General features: G+C 40.8%; 1 protein-coding gene and 1 pseudogene across 1 annotated transcript in view; both read left to right on the plus strand.

Annotated features, from left to right (window-relative positions):
- The window catches only part of Tsg101 (tumor susceptibility 101), a 41418-nt gene extending 28869 nt beyond the window's left edge, over positions 1-12549 (plus strand). Inside the window, exons 8-10 of the mRNA XM_010615127.3 lie at positions 9086-9288; positions 10606-10845; positions 12234-12549. Of these exons, the coding sequence (XP_010613429.1) occupies positions 9086-9288; positions 10606-10845; positions 12234-12323 (533 nt within the window). The 3' untranslated portion in view covers positions 12324-12549. The remainder of the gene's footprint in view (positions 1-9085; positions 9289-10605; positions 10846-12233) is intronic.
- A 406-nt stretch (positions 12550-12955) lies between these two features.
- On the plus strand, positions 12956-13050 carry LOC117286474 (annotated as a pseudogene).
- Positions 13051-18064: the final 5014 nt, after the last annotated feature.

Below are 18064 nucleotides of genomic sequence, written 5' to 3' on the forward strand. Positions count from 1 at the left end.
AAAAAAAAAAAAAAAAAAAAAAAAAAAGGATTATTTTAATCATTTAAATGTATGGCTTTAAATCAGGTACACACATGTACTAGCGCACTTTAAAGATACTAGTTCAAATTACTCATTTAATTATCAGGTCTGTTGAGTGGAATGTTGGTTTCCTAACACACATTATAGAAAGTTGTATCTTATTTCCTGAGGATTAAGTTTGGTGATCAGATGCTGGATGCTCCCCGACACTCAAACTTGTTGAGGATTGTTTCTCAGAGTCTGTATTCCCTTTTCTGCTGCTAATCTGGAAGTGTAGTATGACACTTCTGAAATTCAGTTCACTGCTTGGGTAAAGGTTAGCGTGTGGGACTTGAGATACAGTAGTTTGCCTCAGACTCTTAATCCAAGGCTTGTTACAGCAGGTATGACTGTTTTTTGGAGGGGGGTTGAGATAGGGTCTCACTTTGTAGTTCAGACTGACCTGGAACTCACTATGTAGCCCAGGCTCATCTCAAACACAGCGATCCTCCTGCCTCAGCCTGCCAAGTGCTGGGAGCCACCAAGCCCAGCTCGTGTGTCCTGTCCCACCCCCACTATGGATCAAACTTGGGTCCTTGTGCTTGCAAGGCAGGCACTGGAACCACTGAGCTTATAAATCCCCAGCCCTGACTATTCGTATTTCTCTTCAGACATTTGAGAACAATTTTGTTTGAAAAGTAACCAAGAAGGGCCTGGGATTTAGCTCAGTGATTCTGCTGCCTGCTTCACAAGCACAAGTTTGATCCCTAGTACCATTAAAAAAAAGAGAAAAGTAACCAAGAAGTAGAGGAGAGTCTTCACCAAATTGTGTTATTTATTCACATAAATAGTCTTAACATGGAAGGCAGCTCATCAAATTTTGGACTTTAGGGCCAGGAATTTAGCTCAGTGGCACCACACCTGCCTCAAAAGTTCAAGGTCCTGAGTTAGATTCTCAGTACCAGGAAAAAAGAAAGAAAATTTTTTAATGGGTTTACTTTTTTGAGGCAGGCGGCGGCACCACTGAGTTAAATCCCCAGCCCCTAAGTGCAAATTTAAATGCTGAGGGTTTACTCTGCCAAACATTAAAGCCTCTTAAAAGTCTTAAAAATTCTGGATTTTTCTTTTTCTTTTTTTTTTTGGACTGGGGATTGAACTCAGGACCTTGCATTTCCCAGGCAGGCACAGGGCCATGGAGCTAAATCCCCAGCCCTGGATTTTTCTTTTTTGACTTTACTCCTTCACATTTTTATTACAATTTTGGGAGGGGGGTGGTCCTGGGGATTGAATTCCAGTCCCTACACTTTCAAGGCATGTGGCGGAACCATTTAGCTAAATCCCTGGCCCTTTGTTTTTTTAGAAAGTACTTGGATCTAAAGTAAGTTAAGGTGTACTTTATAATCAAATCTGTGACAGGAGGTTAAGACTGGGTCTGACCTTGGCATTTCTAGATCCCAGGTGAACCATGACTTTAAGGCCAGGCAGTTTGTAGCATAAGCATGGTTCCCATTGAGCATGGATGGCTTTGGCTGGAGAATCTTGGGAATGGCTTTTTAGAGCTACTGGTAGCACTGGCCTTAATAAGAGAAGCAATTCCAAGTTAAATGTGTTTTTTAAGATAAGGATTTGAAGGGCTGAGGATTTAGCTCAGTGGTTTTAAAGCGCCTGCCTCACAAGCATAAGGACCCGAGTTCAATCCCCAGTGCCAAAAAAAACAAGATAAGGATTTGAAGCCAGGCATGGTAGCACACACTGGTAATCCCAGCATTTGGGAGGCTGAGGCAGGAGGATCGCTGTGAATTCGAGACCAACCTGGGCTACATAGTGAGTTCCAGGTCAGTCTCAACTAATGAGACCCTGTCTCAAAAAACTCAAAACAAAACAAAACAAAAATAATAAAAAAATAAACTAAATAATTAGGATTTGAAAATTTAGCATCAGTAGAAATTGATTCATTAGACCACATACAGAAATATTAACAAAGTTTTGTTTATATGTGAAAATCCAGACAAGGTTATAAAAAGACTCTTAAACCTTTATTAGTTCAGGTAACTTCTACAGAAATAAATGGAATACTTTTACTATTGCATGTGATTGACCATATAATTAAATATATTATTTGTGTACCTAATCTCTGGGAGGATTCTGTCATAGAGAATCACGATAAATTTCATATAGGTTAAGGCAGGTTCTTGTAGAAACATGTTTACATTCCTAATGCATCCTTATAAAAAGGAGGACTTAAGGAGATACAGCTTTTACTATCTCTTCATGCATGGCCTTCTGGACAGTAAATTCTGAACTAAAGTCCGATATAAATTACTGGTTGTTTTCTTAAAGGATTTAATAAATGAATACAGTTCAAGAAAACAGCCAGGTGTGGTGGCACACACCTTTAATTCCAGCCCCTGAGAGGCTGAGACAGGAAGATCACTGCAAGTTCCAGGCCAGCCATGGCTACATGAGTTCAAGGCCAGCCTGAATTGAATAATGAGACCTGTCTCAACCCTCCCCCGCAAAAAAGAAAAACTAGAGATTTTTTATTTGACCTAAAATCCTATCCACATGACTAGCCAAGTCTTTAAGTCAGACAGAGTCTGCTAGCTCTCTGATATATTTTGTTATATATGTTTAGCAAGGGAGGAAATATATTTTCGCTTTGCATCATTTGAGGTAGACTGACTCACTACAGACTGCCATGAATAGTGACTTACTGGTTTAGGTAAGAGGTTAGGACCTGTAAAATTTTAAAGTTCATAAGACTACCCTAGTCTGGGTGTGGTGGTGCACTCCTGTAATCCCAGCACTTGGGAGCCTGAGGCAGGAGGATCACTGTGAGTTCGAGGCCAGTCTGGGCTACACAGTGAGTTCAAGTCCAGCCTGAACCTCATAATGAGACCCTGTCTCAAAGAAAAAAAAAAGACCACCCTCATCTCTGACACCAGTTGAAAATTTAGGAGTTCCCAGGATCACCTTCAGGCTAAAAAATTCTCTAAAAGGACTAAATTGAACTCATTGAAAGCTATTAACATCTTTTTATAGCAAAATAATACTAAGGAAAGATGTATAGGGAAGCCAGGAAGTTCCAGATTCAAGGATTTTGGGTGTCCTCTCCCAGTGGAGATGTGGATAGTGTTGACTTTTCCCAGCAGCAACGTGTAACAGTAAGCACAGGGTATTGCTAACAGGGTATGGCAGCCCACCTGAACTTTGGTATCTGATGTTTTTATTGGGGGCTTACTCGTGAAGACATGGCTTGCTGCCCTTTAACTTCCAGCCCCTCCAGAGGTTCAGCTGTTCCTGCAGCAAAGCTCAAAGCCCCCACATAAATCATTTTAGACTGGCGTGGCCCAGAGTTCCCACGTAAACAAAGGACATTCCAAAGGCTTAGAGCTTATCCCCAGGAGCTGAGGGCCAAGGCTAGACTTCCCCTTGGATTTGGTTGATTCTTTATTACACAGGACCAAACTGTAAAATATTTTGCTTTATTTTGTTTGAACTTTAAAGAAACACCCCAGAGAGGGTTAGGATGTAGATCATTGTACCCCCTCCCCACCCCCAGCAAAAGAGTAAGCTCTGCCAAAAGCTTCCTACCTGCCGCTGTCATCTGAAGATGGAACGGCAACCTGGAGAACTACCTACCATGCACAAGCTCCTTGCTTCAGTCGCTGACGCTTGGGTGGGGGAGCAGAGATGTTCTTACTCAGCATGGGTTGGGGCGCCACTCATACAAAAGCAGGGATTATGGAGCATTCCTATACTTGGAGAGGTTCTTTTATAGTAGAAAATAGGTTGGAAAATTAAATCCAATTTAGTCCAATTTAAACACAGATGACCAAATACTGCATTTTTTCATTAACTTTTATTTAACAGGATATATAAAAATGTCACTTTTATCAAATTTATTCAATACAAGGATTTCCTGGTTGAAATGACACCTGCCTAAGTGACAGACAAGATAGTACAATCACATGTTACCAGAGCGACGCTGGGGTAAACCGTTAGGTAGTCAAGTTTGGTTTATAAAAGGTGAGGGTTGTGGGCCAGGGATTAAGCTCAGTGATTCGGTGGCCTGCCTTGCAAGCACAAGGACGGGAGTTCAATTCCCGGTACCCAAAAAAAAAAAAAGTGAGGGTTATTACAGAAAAGATTAAATGTTTATTTTGCATTTTTTTCTAATCTTGAATTTGAGAAGCTTTAATTGTAAATCAGTTTCACCTCCCTGTCAAAAATGGAAAGCCAAAGCACTCAAAGAGATTCCCTAAGTATTATTAAATTAAACAATTTGAAAGTTCCCTTGTGGACAGGAATATCTTTAAAAAACTGACTGCTAGCCAGGTGTGGTGGTGCACGCCTGTAATCCCAGCACTTGGGAGGCTGAGGCAGGAGTATCGCTATGAGTTCGAGACCAGCCTGGGCTACATAGTGAGTCCCAGGTGAGTCTCAACTACATAGTGAGACCCTGTCTCAAAAAACCAAAAAAAAAAAAAAAATTAGTCTTGTGTTCCAGCAAAAGAGAAGAGGAAAGTTCAAAAAAAGGACATAGTGGAAGACCCCCCCACTCAGTCTGAGGAGATGTTCTAAGCATGGTCACCTTTGTGGGAGATGGCAGAGGACTTAGGGCTTTAAGAAGGAATCAGAGAGAGTGAGGGTTTTATTTAGGTTATGGCAAGACAGTCCTAATCACCCAGAGTCTTGAATTACTTTTATCCAGGACTTGTAGAAGATAACTAATTCTATCAATTTCAGGAAATCAATAGTCTGCCAGTCATACGTTTAATATGCTGTATAAAAAGGGATATATGGTCCCTCCCTCCAGAAAATGTTTTTAAACTAATCAATGTAGTAAAAACTGTTAAGAAATGAGATTCTTGGCAGATGTGATGGTGCATGTCTATAATTCAACACTTAGAAGGCTGAGGCAGGAGGATCATGAAGTTCAAGTTCCACCTGGCAATTTAGTGAGAACTTGTCTCAAAATAAAAAAGTAAGGGCTAGGGATGTAGCTCAAGCAGAAAGCCCTGGGTTTAATACCAATACCACCACACCCCCACCCCAAAAAAGCAGATTCTAGTTCTTATGCTGGTGCTTGGGGAACTAATTATGGTTAATGGAGGAAAGACCACTTGTTGAGATTGTCTTAGCTGTAATTTCATAGCAGAGAGATGAGATCTGATATCTAAGATCATTAAAGTTCGGGTTTAGAATGGTTTAGACAGTTTGTTTGATGGGAGAGGCAGTGCTGTGGAGGATCATCTTGCAGATCGAACACACAGATCGTCTGCAAGGTCTTCAAGAAGTTTGCCTTTCACAGGTTGTGATTAGCATAATTTAATACAGCAAATGTAGACCATAAGTTTAATAATGAGACTGGGATAATAACAAATACAGCAGATAGAAGTTTACAGTACCGACAAAACATCTCATGAAAACAAGATGGCAGGTAGATTTTAGCATTGTACTACTTTTTTTTTTTTTTTGGTACCGGGGATTGCGCTCAGGTCCTTGTGCTTGCAAGGCAGGCCACTGAACTGGTGAGCTAAATCCCCGGCCCCTATACAACTTTTTTCCCTTATTGCCCCCTAACTTTTTTTTGGCGGGGGGTACCAACTGAGGATCGAACTCGGGTCCTTATAAGGCAGGCGGCAGAACCACTGAGCCAAATCCCCAAACCTACCCGCTAACCTTTGAAACACTTTTTCCTAACCATTGCCTGCCACAAGATGTTGATACCCAAATCATACCATGTATCTGTGTTATCTGTTACACATTTTTTTCCTTTCTTTTTTTTTGGTGTGTGTGGGGGGGTTGAGACAGGGTCTCACTATGTAGTTGAGACTGACCTGTAACTCACTATGTAGCTCAGGCTGTTCTCGAACTCACAGTGATCCTCCTGCCTCAGCCTCCTGAGTGCTGGGATTACAGGTATGCGCCACCACGCCCGGCTCTATTACACATTAAAAAAACAAGATTTTATTTGCACCTCCTAAATATCAAATTTTTATCTTTGTGAGGTAGGTATAGGGAGGCAGTATCACCTTCATTGGGTATATGCATGGATTAGTGATGGTGGATAAAACTGGACTTGAACTCAGGTTAAGAACTAAAGACAGTATGACTTCATACCTAGTTTGGGTCTGGAAAGAGAGGTGAATTAATGAGCCTTTCCTTGACTAAAAGTGGAGCATAGCCAGTGAACAAGAACAAAGAACAGCATGCTTTACTAATTGTAACTGGAAGAGGGACAGATGTAAGCTTAACGCTATCTATTCCTTCAGATGGAGCTGAAAGAAAGCAAGTTGTCTCACTGAGATAGGAAGAGTATGAACATTATCAGGTTACTCCAAAACAAAGAATAAAGAGTAGATGACTGGTTGATGGTCTCTATCTTCCTTGAAGATATTTGGAACAAGGTAAAGATGACTTAGGGCTTCAAGAAGGAATTAAACAGATCGGGGATTAGGTTATAGCAGTTGAGCTTTGGTGTTAATAGTACTGGCTAGTAGGTCTACTGGTTAGTAGACTATGAATGAGGCCATCTTGGCAGTCAGACCGTGCACAGGGACATACAAGATGGGAAGGCAGATGGAGCTGAGGGTTCTTGCGCACCAGGAGCAAGAGTGGTCAAAAGATCAGAGATGCGAAGATACGAGTGGTGAGTCCAGGAAAATTGCTAGCAACCTCCTGGTGTCTTCATTGTATGTAGGGAATGAAGTGGTAAAGAGGTGGTAGGAAATATTGCATATAGTATCAGAAAACAGAAAAATCAGAGGAAATGATCTAAGAGGTAATGGCAATGGCTGGTAAATAGAACAATTTGGAAAAACTACATATTAAGAGACCAGGAGATGGGCTGGGGATTTAGCTCAGTGGTTCTGCCGCCTGCCTCACAAATGCAAGGTCCTGAGTTCAAACCCCGGTACCACACACATACAAAAATAAGACCTGTTTTCACAGGGGAAATGTCGCCATCTAGCTCTGAAGCTCTGAATTCCAAAGCACAGGTTGTGTGAAAGAGTTACTGTTTGTTTCTCAGAAATATGAAGTAATAAGCTGAACTACTTTTATAAAATCAGAAGTGAGTCCTGGAGAGCACGTACTAAACAGAGTTGTACACTACTAACAAAGTGGCTGCCCTCGGCAGGGTGTACTGTTCCAGCTCCGTTCAGCAGGAGGTTTCTAATGGAAGGGAGGAGTGGTGCCACCAGGCACCAGTGTGCTCTTGGGGCTCCTCCCTTCACTGTGGCATTCCTCAGGAAAACCTGGCCACAGGAAACTTCATACATCACTGACATCAACTGCTAGAAAAAGAAAATCCAAGTCAGAGAAACCTTTGCTTTCCGCTTTCCATGATGGAAACAAAAGCTTCAGACCTAAAATGACAGAGAACTTCAGTCTCACCCAGGGTGACCTGTGTCAGAACTACCACCTTCAAGACAGCTTTACTACTCAAAAACTAAAAGCCAGTTGTGATGGTGCACCCCTGTAATCCCAGCAGTCTGGGAAGCTGAGGCAGGAAGATAAAGGAGTTTGAGCCCAGTGACTTAGCAAGATCTTGTCTCAAAAAATGAAATGAGCCAGGTGTGGCACACACCTGTTATCCCAGCACTTGAGAGGCTGAGACAGGAGGGTCACTGTGAGTTAGAGGCCAGTCAAAACTATGTAGTCAGTTCAAGGCTGGCCTAAACTACATAGCAAGACCTTGTTTCAAAAAGAAAAAAAAAAAACCATGAATGAATGGGGCTGTAGTTCAGTGTGAAGACTCCAGGTTCACTCCCTCATACCACACCCAAGTGGGACAATGAAGAACACATGTGGTACTAGTTGTAGTGTGCTTTGGACAGCACATTTTCCTTGTGAGACCGTGTGTGTTGGCATCAAGGAGGGGACATGAGTGATGAGTTGGCACATTTTTGCACAGACCAAAGAGGTTTGTTTCCCTGATTAATGGAACTAAATATTGAAGTGGTGAAAATTTTCAATGTGGGAGTGCTACTTTCTATTAGTCTGTGGTCATTCTTCACTCATTACAGGTAGTTAAGGCAGAATATACTTATGTTCCCACGTGGTGTTCTATAATTAAAATGCCATTTACACATTTGGTGATTTAGGGCCATAAGCAAAGGAACACTCGAGTCATAAAGAGCATCTATTTCTTCGCTATAAGGAGGACTTTTTTTTTTTAAAAGAAAATACCTGAAGGACAAGATGAAATGTGCAAGGAAATTATATAAGACACTGATTAGCAAGGGCCAGCTGAACTAGAATAGTAAAAGATCAGAATAAACGGAAGCTTATTGACCAATCAGGAGATGCCATTCACTTGTGCTCACCTATTTTTTCTTCTGGTAGAGAGTAAGGGAGTAAATGTTTTGAGCAAAGTGTGACATTAAGCTAGACTGTCATCTTTATTGGCTTGAGAGCCACGTAGGGAATTAATTATTAAAGCACCTGCCTGGGTGGGTCACAGTGTGAACTGGGTACTCTATCTGGCCCCTGGCCCCTCCCTCTCCTATGCTGTTCCCAGGTCTGCCTCCCCCTCCACCATGAACCACCCGAAGACCTCTGTTCTGCCTAACCCTTTCACCATATGCTTCTGCCTTGGAGGCAGCTAACCATGGACTGAACCCTCTGAAACCTGGACCAAATTAAACTTTCCTTCTTTTAAATTTGGGTATGTGTTAGCTGTTTTGTACCAACAGTAGCAAAACTAATACAGAAGGGCAAACTGTTTTAGTCCTCTTACTGGCCTTGCGCATGGACTTGAGTGTAGCAGAGAAGCCCAAGAATGGACTTGCCTTAAATCAAGGGCATTTGTTGAAGATTTAGGAATAACCGATCTGTAGGGACACAACCTCTGTCTAATTGAAAAAATAGCTAATTGAGCTATAAACAGGGAACAAAGGCAGATGCAGACTAACAAGAAATACTCCCAGGGAGTTTGAATCAGCTTGTATTTGTAACATTTAACATAAATTATTTTTCTTCCTCCTACTTTGGAAGTGTCAGCTTATATTGTGCTTTTTAAGAGGAATACAAAGAGACTGGGAAATAAGCGAGTATGTTTTGCTGTTTTCTCCTTCAGGTCCCAGCAGAGATGGCACCATCAGTGAGGACACCATCCGGGCCTCTCTCATCTCAGCAGTCAGTGACAAACTAAGATGGCGAATGAAGGAAGAAATGGATCGTGCCCAGGCGGAGCTTAATGCCTTAAAACGAACAGAGGAAGACCTGAAGAAAGGTCACCAGAAACTGGAAGAAATGGTCACCCGCCTAGATCAAGAAGTAGTAAGTAACCATTAAGTACTCACCAAATATTCTCTATATATCCTGGATATGTGTATAAGAATTCCAGGGCCAGGGATTTAGTGCAGTGGCACCACTCCTGCCTCACAAGTGTAAGGTCCTGAGTTCAATCCCTGTAACAAGAAGTTCCAAAAATTATAGGTGCCTTTAGGCAGTTGAATTTTAGCTTCTCTAATGCTTTCTTAAAAATGGAGCCCTGGACCCAGGGACTTAACTCAGTGGTTCTGCCTCTTGCCTAGCAAGCACAAGGACCCAAGTTCAATACCCAGTACCAATAGAAAAAAAAAATGGAGCCCATGTTTGGTGTTTGATCTTTGGGAGGTGAGTGATATTTAGAACATTTAGCTTGCACCTTCAGCAATATGTTTGATCCAAAGGAAGACTGAATACTTGGTGTTGCCGCAGTTATAGGAAATATGAACTGTAGAGTTCTAAGGCACTGTAAAGATCTGCAGACCTTGTGTTGCAGATTTAGGGTTTCCAGATGTTTGAGTCATTCTTCAAATTTTCTTCAGCAAACTGTTTTCAGTAATCCAGAGGGGTCTGTAAACAGACTGTGTGCCCGTTAGCTCCTAGGCTATCTCATGTTTATACAGATTGCTGTTCAGTGGAGAGTCAGCGTCTGAAGCAGCCCTAAGGCTCTTTAGTGCTGTTGAAGTAAAGGCACCGCATAATCTGAGCACCAGCGTCACTCTCCCATTTTTCATACTCATAAGGGAAGATTTATTTGGAAATGTAACATTTTGGATGAAAGCAGAATGGAAAGTCTGGGCTTTGGGGAAGGTGACCTGTACATACATACTGTCCTTGGGAAATGGTTCTCGCAAATGTGTGTGGGTTCGCGGTAAGCAGCCATTACATGTTCAGGAAAGTGACCCCAGTGTGACTTACAGACGATTGCCCTCACCTGCAAGAAACTGGAGAGGTGTTCGGGGCTTTGCACATTGGATTCTCTGCATAGATTGAGGAACATTATCCCCCTGGAAGATACCCATTTGTTTGAAAGAAAACCTTTTATGATTTTCTGTGTAAAGGAACCGACTGGCTCCGTTTGTAATATCATTTGTCACTGATAAGTGACAAGCTTGTCACTGTTGCTTAATGTGCTCAGCTAAGGATATCTGTGATGCCATTATCCTGTTTTCAGTCAGCATCTTCGATCACACCTCTCCCTGTCATCTATGAGTTATTTAAATACTGCTTTATTAGTCTCTTAATTTGAAGTTGATTTGTGGATGTCTAACAAGAAGAGGTATAAATTAGTATAAAGTCATCATGCACAAAATGTTCTGTTTTTAGGCTGAAGTTGATAAAAACATAGAACTTTTGAAAAAGAAGGATGAAGAACTCAGTTCTGCTCTGGAGAAAATGGAAAATCAATCCGAAAACAATGATATTGATGAAGTTATCATTCCCACAGCCCCACTATATAAACAGATTCTCAATCTATACGCAGAGGAAAATGCCATTGAAGACACTATCTTTTACCTGGGAGAAGCCTTGAGGCGGGCAGTGATAGACCTGGATGTCTTCCTAAAGGTAAGTCTTCCTCACTGTCCTTCCCACGTTTTGGAACTCATACTGTAGGACACTGACCTTGAAAACCGCAAACCAACCGGGTTTCTCAGCCGAGTAGGTTAAGATCATCTTCCCAAAGAGCAGGTCAGATGTCTCACTGTGAACAGTGTCGTCTTAACGTAGCAAGCTGAGGACTGGTCTGAGGGGGGAAGGAAGAGTGGGCTGCGGTTGGTTCTCCACCTGCCGTGCTGCACTGAGGTGAAAACCCAGGGTGAAGAGGCACAAATTTCCATTGGTTCTTTCACCTAAATTCAGATCACTTATTGCCCACCCTCATTTTTCATTTGCTAATGTTCTTAGGATTGTGTGATTTTAGACAAGCCTTTGCAGGCAGCATAGCTCTCCAAAGAAGGGGGCTGCTCTGTTGTTTAATAAAGGTTGTTTCAAGTGTTGTACAGACATGAAATTCTGGTAAGCTAAGTTTGGTAACTGCTGCTTGTTGGACAGTGGGGAACAGCACTGTAAGATGCACTTGGAGACGCAAGGCACCGAACTACAGCCAAAAGCTAGCCCTGTGTTTCTTGGTTGTTTTTTTTTGTTTGTTTGTTTTGTTTTTTGAGACAGGGTCTCACTGTGTAGTTGAGACTGACCTGGAACTCACTGTGTAGCCCAGGCTGGTCTCGAACTCACAGCGATCCTCCTGCCTCAGCCTCCCGAGTGCTAGGATTACAGGCAAGGGCCAACATGCCCGGCTAGCCCTGTGTTTCTTATCCTGCCTGTCCCCTTTTTTCCAAAGAAGAACAGAGAACAGTTTGGTAACTTTTTTTTTTTTTTTGGTGACACTAAGGATTGACCCCAGGGCTTTCCAACTGAGTTACATCCCCAGGCCACTTTTTTTTTTCTGTTGAGACTGGGTATTGGTAAGGCTAGGCTCAGTCTTCCTGCCCTGGCCTCCCAGAGTGCTGGGACAATGTATGCCATACCCAGCTAATTTGGAAATTTGATTAGAATCACAATACCAGTTTCCCTAGTGTCTTTGTTATTTCAAGATGTAGGTTAGGGCTGGGGCTGTAGCTCAGTGATAGGGCACTTGCCTAGCATGTATGAAACCCAGCTTTTAGTCCCTAGCACCAAAAAAAAAAAAAAAAAAAGTACAGCATACAATTCTGAGCCAGATTCTGCATGATGATGCTTTCCCTATACTTCTTTTTGGGGGTTGCAGACTATTTCCCCTAAGATCTGCCAGATGTGGAGTTTAAAAAGCCATGCGTAAGGAAGTAGTGGTTCAAAACAGGTGGACAGGTAATGTGTTTAGGATTCTTAGGTCACATCTAGGTTATAAATTGTGTGATGCTCCATACCTGGCCTGGGTTAAAGCCTAAACTGTTGAAACTTTTTCCCCCTCCCAGCATGTACGTCTTCTGTCCCGTAAACAGTTCCAGCTGAGGGCACTAATGCAAAAAGCAAGAAAGACTGCCGGTCTTAGTGACCTCTACTGACTTCTGACACCAGCTGGAGATTGACCTCTTTTAGATCATTCTTTTCTTCTCTTCCTTTCTATTATCAGTAGGTGCCCAGAATAAGTTATTGCAGTTTATCATTCAAGTGTAAAATATTTTGAATCAATAATATATTTTCTGTTTTCTTTGGGTAAAAACTGGCTTTTATTAATGCACTTTCTATCCTCTGTAAACTTTTGTGCTGAATGTTGGGATTGACTATGCTAAATAAAATTTGTTGCATAATTTTCTCTTCTTTATTGGACTTCTTTAGGAAGGAACCATGAAATCTTAAGAAGCCCATCTTTTCATTTAGCAAGCAAAGCATAATGTCCATCATAAATTGCAATTTGTATCATTCTATAGAATATTAAGAAAATTCTATTTCACATAGGATATACCACAGAAATCTAATTTTGAAATATTTGAAATTGAGGGATTTAAGTGACTGTTTTCTGTTGAAGGCCAGGGTGGTGCCCTCCCATCAGTCCCTGCTAGATCTCTTTCCATTCTAAGCCTGGATGAACCATAATTGTTTTCATCAAAAAGTGAGCAGAATGGTAGGTGCCAAGCAGTACATGTATGACCTATGTTAAATAGGCAAAGTCTGGCCATAATGAAAGAAGGCACAGATCTTTTTGTGGTTCATAAGCATGATTATTGGGTTTTCACACCACATGAGAGATGTGCCTCCCTCAAACCTTGTTACAGTGTCAGCACATTGAAGTAAAAAAAAAAAATTTTTTTTTCTGTACCAGGAATCTAACTCGGGTCCTTGTACTTGCGAGGGAGGCAGCAGAACCACTGAGCCAAATCCCCAGCCTGATATTTTTGTTAATTTAAAATGAAAGTACAGCATTTAGTGCCTCCCTGCTTTTACTATCACTTAAGTCTGTCTTCATGGCAAATGATACCATAACTTAAAGCCACCCAGTGAGCTACATAATCCTGCAGAGGACATCCAAGTAGAATAGAATGTTCTTCAAAATGACACTACTTTTGATGGGTGAAGCATTTTCTTTTATGATATTTAGGGAATCAGGAAACCCAGCCTATACCTCTTCCAAGAGAATAATGACCAATTTAGTCATCATCATGGGTTTATTAAATTCAGATCTTTTCTTACCCTGCCTCAAAAAACAAAACAAAACAAAAACAAAAGATTAAAATCTACTTGTTAAAAAATTATCAGAATAGAACCCAGCAAAATCAAGTTTTTATCTAGTGTGAGGATTAGAATTAACATTTAGATTTCTTTTGTGTAAGCACAGTTTTATTTTTTACCTTGTAAAATCATTAACATAAGTTTGGAAGAAATGCTTATCACTCACTAAATGTCCATTTTGAAGCAACCTATCCGATAGTCCCACAAAACTGAAATGTCTACCAGTAGTTTCCCCTAGAAATCTTCATAGTGATTAAATAATGTAAACAGTAGACTTAGGTAATTTCAGAGATCTAGAAGTTAACATAAAGCTAATTCCGCTCCTGACAGTAAAAACTGGCAACTTTTAAAAAATAAACATAAGAAATTACTTGGTGACTATGATCACACACAAAAAAAGTAGAAGTGCTATGAGAAAAGTATTGGAAATAATCTCATCCCTGTAGCAGAATTCAGTATCAAAACTAACTTCCAAAGTAAAGTACTGAAGACATAAAATTAACATACTGCCTAGAAACCACTCTCTGTGGACATTTTCCCACTGTGCAGATATTCACTTATCTGATTTCAGACCCTTCAGAGGAATACCAACAATGTTCACACGACATAAAAACTAAAAGAAAAATACCAAAAACCCTATTACATGTATTCCACTGTATAGCAGGGTTGTGTTGCCTTTTAAAGACAGCTGTATGTTGCCCAGGTTGGCCTGGAGCTCCTGGGCCTCCAGCAGCCCTCTCCTCTTCAGATACCCAGTTCTCCTCCTCAGACACCTGCAGCTGAGACTGCAGGTGCCATCAAACACCCGCTCCACATCTCTGCAGGTTTTTTCTTTCTTAACTGTTCTAGGGCAACGCTAAGTGTTCAACAATATTACCAAAAAATTTCAGATGTCTAAGCCCCAAACAGACCATCTAAATTAAAAACCTCTAGGGCCAGGGATTTAGCTGTAGTTTCACCACCTGCCTTGCAAGCGCAAGGGCCCAAGTTCAATCCCTGGTACCAAAAAAAATCAATCAATCAATCAAAAACCTCTGGCCGGGTGTGGTGGTGCAGGCCTATAATCCCAGCACTCGGGAGGCTGAGGCAGGAGGATCGCTGTGTATTCGAGACCAACCTGGGCTACATAGTGAGTTCCACGTCAGTCTCAACTACATAGTGAGACCCTGTCTCAAAAAAACAACAAAAACAAAAATTCAAAAACCTCTAAATGAGGGATCCACAACCCAGTCATCTAGGCAGAAGGTCTCCAAACAAAAAAATAGCAGTTTAACCTTGCCAACTATAGATAGTTTTAACTTCTCCATGTTGATATTAGATGGTTTTCAAGAGTTTCCAAGCAGAAGAAACTTAAGATTACCAGCACCTCATCCTTAAATTTCCCCAGTTATACCCCTCCCTTAATCTGAGAAATTCATGTTGTTTAGATTACAGTGCTGATCTTTCTGAACTGGAATGTCCTATGTTAAATACAAATTATATCATGTTATTTCTGTATTAAACTATTATAATCTTAACTATTGGTAGGATTTCCAATAATGATCTCATGTTTTTCAACTCTGTAGCTATTTTTGATGGATTCTTTTATACTAAATGTGATAAAAATGAAAACACTATTAAAAGTGCTTAAAGGGAACTTTCTGCCCACCCAGGAGCTATTTTACTTTATGTTTAAGTTTCTATATGATCAATATATTAAAAATATATATGCATTTCAGAGGGCTCAGTGGTGCCTAGGCCTACCACTTGAGTCTCCACCTCCAAGGATCAGCCTATGATAGCTTTCAGAGTGGACACCACAACCTCTGCTGAGTACAGTAACAGAAACAGGCAACTTTCAGATCAAAGCCACTTCTAATGCCACCAAGAAGAAAAGCTCAAGTAAGAAAAGGTTTTGTTATCTAAGCAGTGACTCATTTTCTAAAATATTATCTAAATGAAAACTGGTAAATCTGATGGAAGAGAAAGAATGGTTCTGTACCCAAATCTAGTTATACGCCAACAGTCATATATCTACACAATAGAAGTAAAATAAGCCTTTTTCAGGGTCAGGGATTTAGCTCTGTGGGCCCGCTGCCTGCCTTGCAAACACGAGGACCCAAGTTCAATCCCCAATAGCAAATAAATAAATAAAAGCCTTTTACCTGCAACTAGGAATGCCTTGGTGAGCAGAAAAACAGTAAATTTACTCCATAGAAAATTATGAGAAAGCCCAGTGTGGTGGCTGAAAGGAATTACAGACATCCTATGTGCATGGATCAGAAGACTTAAAAGAGAATTAACTACTAAAACTGGTCTGCAGATCCAACTCAGTTTAATTCTTGTCGAAAATCTCTCCTTGGGACCGGGGATTTAGCTCAGTGGTTCCACTGCCTTGCAAGCGTGAAGTCCTGAGTTTGATCCCTGGTACCAAAAAAAACATCTCTCTTGGCTTCCCTCCCCTCCAGAAATTGACAAGCTGATTCTTAAATTCACACAAAACGCAAAGGATCCAAGAAAGCAAAAATAATCTTGAAAAAAAACCAAGTTGAAAGATTTTAACACTCAAAGTGACAGTAATCAACATGTCTCTAAATACTACTGTGGAATGAGCTTCATGATGCAGTATATAGTAACAGTAAGCCAACCATAAAATAAAAATTTTAAACCATTACCTCTAAAGAAATGCAGGATATTAGGACAAAAAGGACAAGGATAAAGCTATCATTCTCTAAATATGGTGTTGGAGCCATGTAAATATAAAATCATACTGGCCGGGTGTGGTGGCACATGCCTGTAATCCCAGCACTTGGGAGGCTGAGGCTATCACCAGGAAGGACAGAGGATTTAGCTTAGTGGTTCCAGCGCCGGCCTCACAAGTGCAAGGCACCAAGTTTGATCCCCAGTACCAAAAAAAAAAGGATCACCAGGAGTTCAAGGCCAGCCTGAGCTGCATAGTGAGACCCTGTCTCAAAATAAACAACAAAATGTGTGTGTGTGGTCACAGAAATACTTAGCAGGTCTCTATATCAAAATTTAAATGAACAAATAAAACAATTAGGTATTCAGTTTTAGCCTACCCACAGATACAAACTTCCAAAATGACTTTAGAACAGTATAATTCAAATGGCCCTAGGCATCTCAGCTCTAAAATTATAATCAACCACTGATATGAACATTTCTTCTTGTGTTGTCTTTTTAAATATCAAATTTAACATGTCTCAATTGGGTATCTTGATTTTTTTTTTCTCTTGTAAACCTAATACAGCCTCCTACTTGCCTCTCAACCCCATGAGAACATCGCGACCTACGTAAATGGAACTACTATCCAGGTAGTTTACTTGTAAGAGGGAAATGTCTAGGAGTTACTTTTGATTCCTCCCTTTGCCTCACTACATGTAATTTATCAGAAATCTTGCATTCAGGGTGTATCTTGAAATTGTCCACTTTGGGAATGCACCAGTGAAGAGTCTAGTACAATTCTGGAGAGTCATGCAGTAAACCACTGCTGTTCACTCACTTATACAGTAATCTGGGAAACAAACCTCAGCACAGCCTTTAGAATGTAAACCACGGAGTCACATAATTAAACGGTCTTTCCATAAACACTAATGTTAAAAGAGATCTCTACCACAGTATATAAACTGATTACAATTTGCAACTAAAATACAAAACACAGACTCTGAGATTAACTGGTAGTTTAGAATTTAATACTAAGTTCTTTTTTGTGCAAAGCTATTAAACTTTCCTCAAGAAAATTCATCACTGCTGGAGGTTTAGCTCAGTGGCAAGGCCGAGTTTGATTCCATGAACAAAAAAAAACAAAAAGAAAAGAAAATTTGTCAATGTTAATTGTTAATGATAATTCACAGCAGGGACTGTATTGGGTAATACTGGAAATCATTACACATTTTGCTGGACTAAAAGTGTAATTTTGGGGCTTTTTTATAGGGGTGTTTTTGCTTCTCTGTTTGCTTGTTTGCACTACTGGGAATTGAACCCAAGCCCTTGCACGGAGCCACATTCCCTGCCCTTTTTGAGACAGGATCTCACTAAATTGCTCAGACTGGACTCAAAGTAGTGATCCTCCTGCCTTAGCCTTTCAAGTAGCTGAGATAATAGGCATGTGCCCCACAACTGGCTCATAGTACTCTTAATTTTAGGAAATCACTCAATTTTCATATTAAAAAACAAACATTGTACTAGGTTAAAATGTATCGGATTGTCCAGCAAAGATTATTTACATAGAAATAAATAGCTGTAGTATGAAAAGACCCTGAACAGGGAGATCTTTGGTTCATTCATTCATTTCTTCAAATAATTATCTCTTGGGTGCAAAGTAAGTAGTTAAGAGTTTAGGTCTGGGAGTCATAGAATTGGATTCAAAGCCCTACTCCACTTTGATTTAACCTCCATTCACAAATGCAGCATCTCTAAAACAGCATAGGTAATATATGGCATTTCCATGAAAGGAAATCATGTCTACTGCCAGTCCACTGTCTCACTCTTCAGTTTGCCGTTGTCAACATCCACAGAGGTAGGCCGGGCATGGTGGCGCATATCTGTAATCCCAGCACTTGGGAGGCTGAGGCAGGAT

Source organism: Fukomys damarensis, unplaced genomic scaffold (assembly GCF_012274545.1).
Source record: "Fukomys damarensis isolate Sample0158 unplaced genomic scaffold, DMR_v1.0_HiC HiC_scaffold_16, whole genome shotgun sequence".
NCBI classification, from domain to species: Eukaryota; Metazoa; Chordata; class Mammalia; order Rodentia; family Bathyergidae; genus Fukomys; species Fukomys damarensis.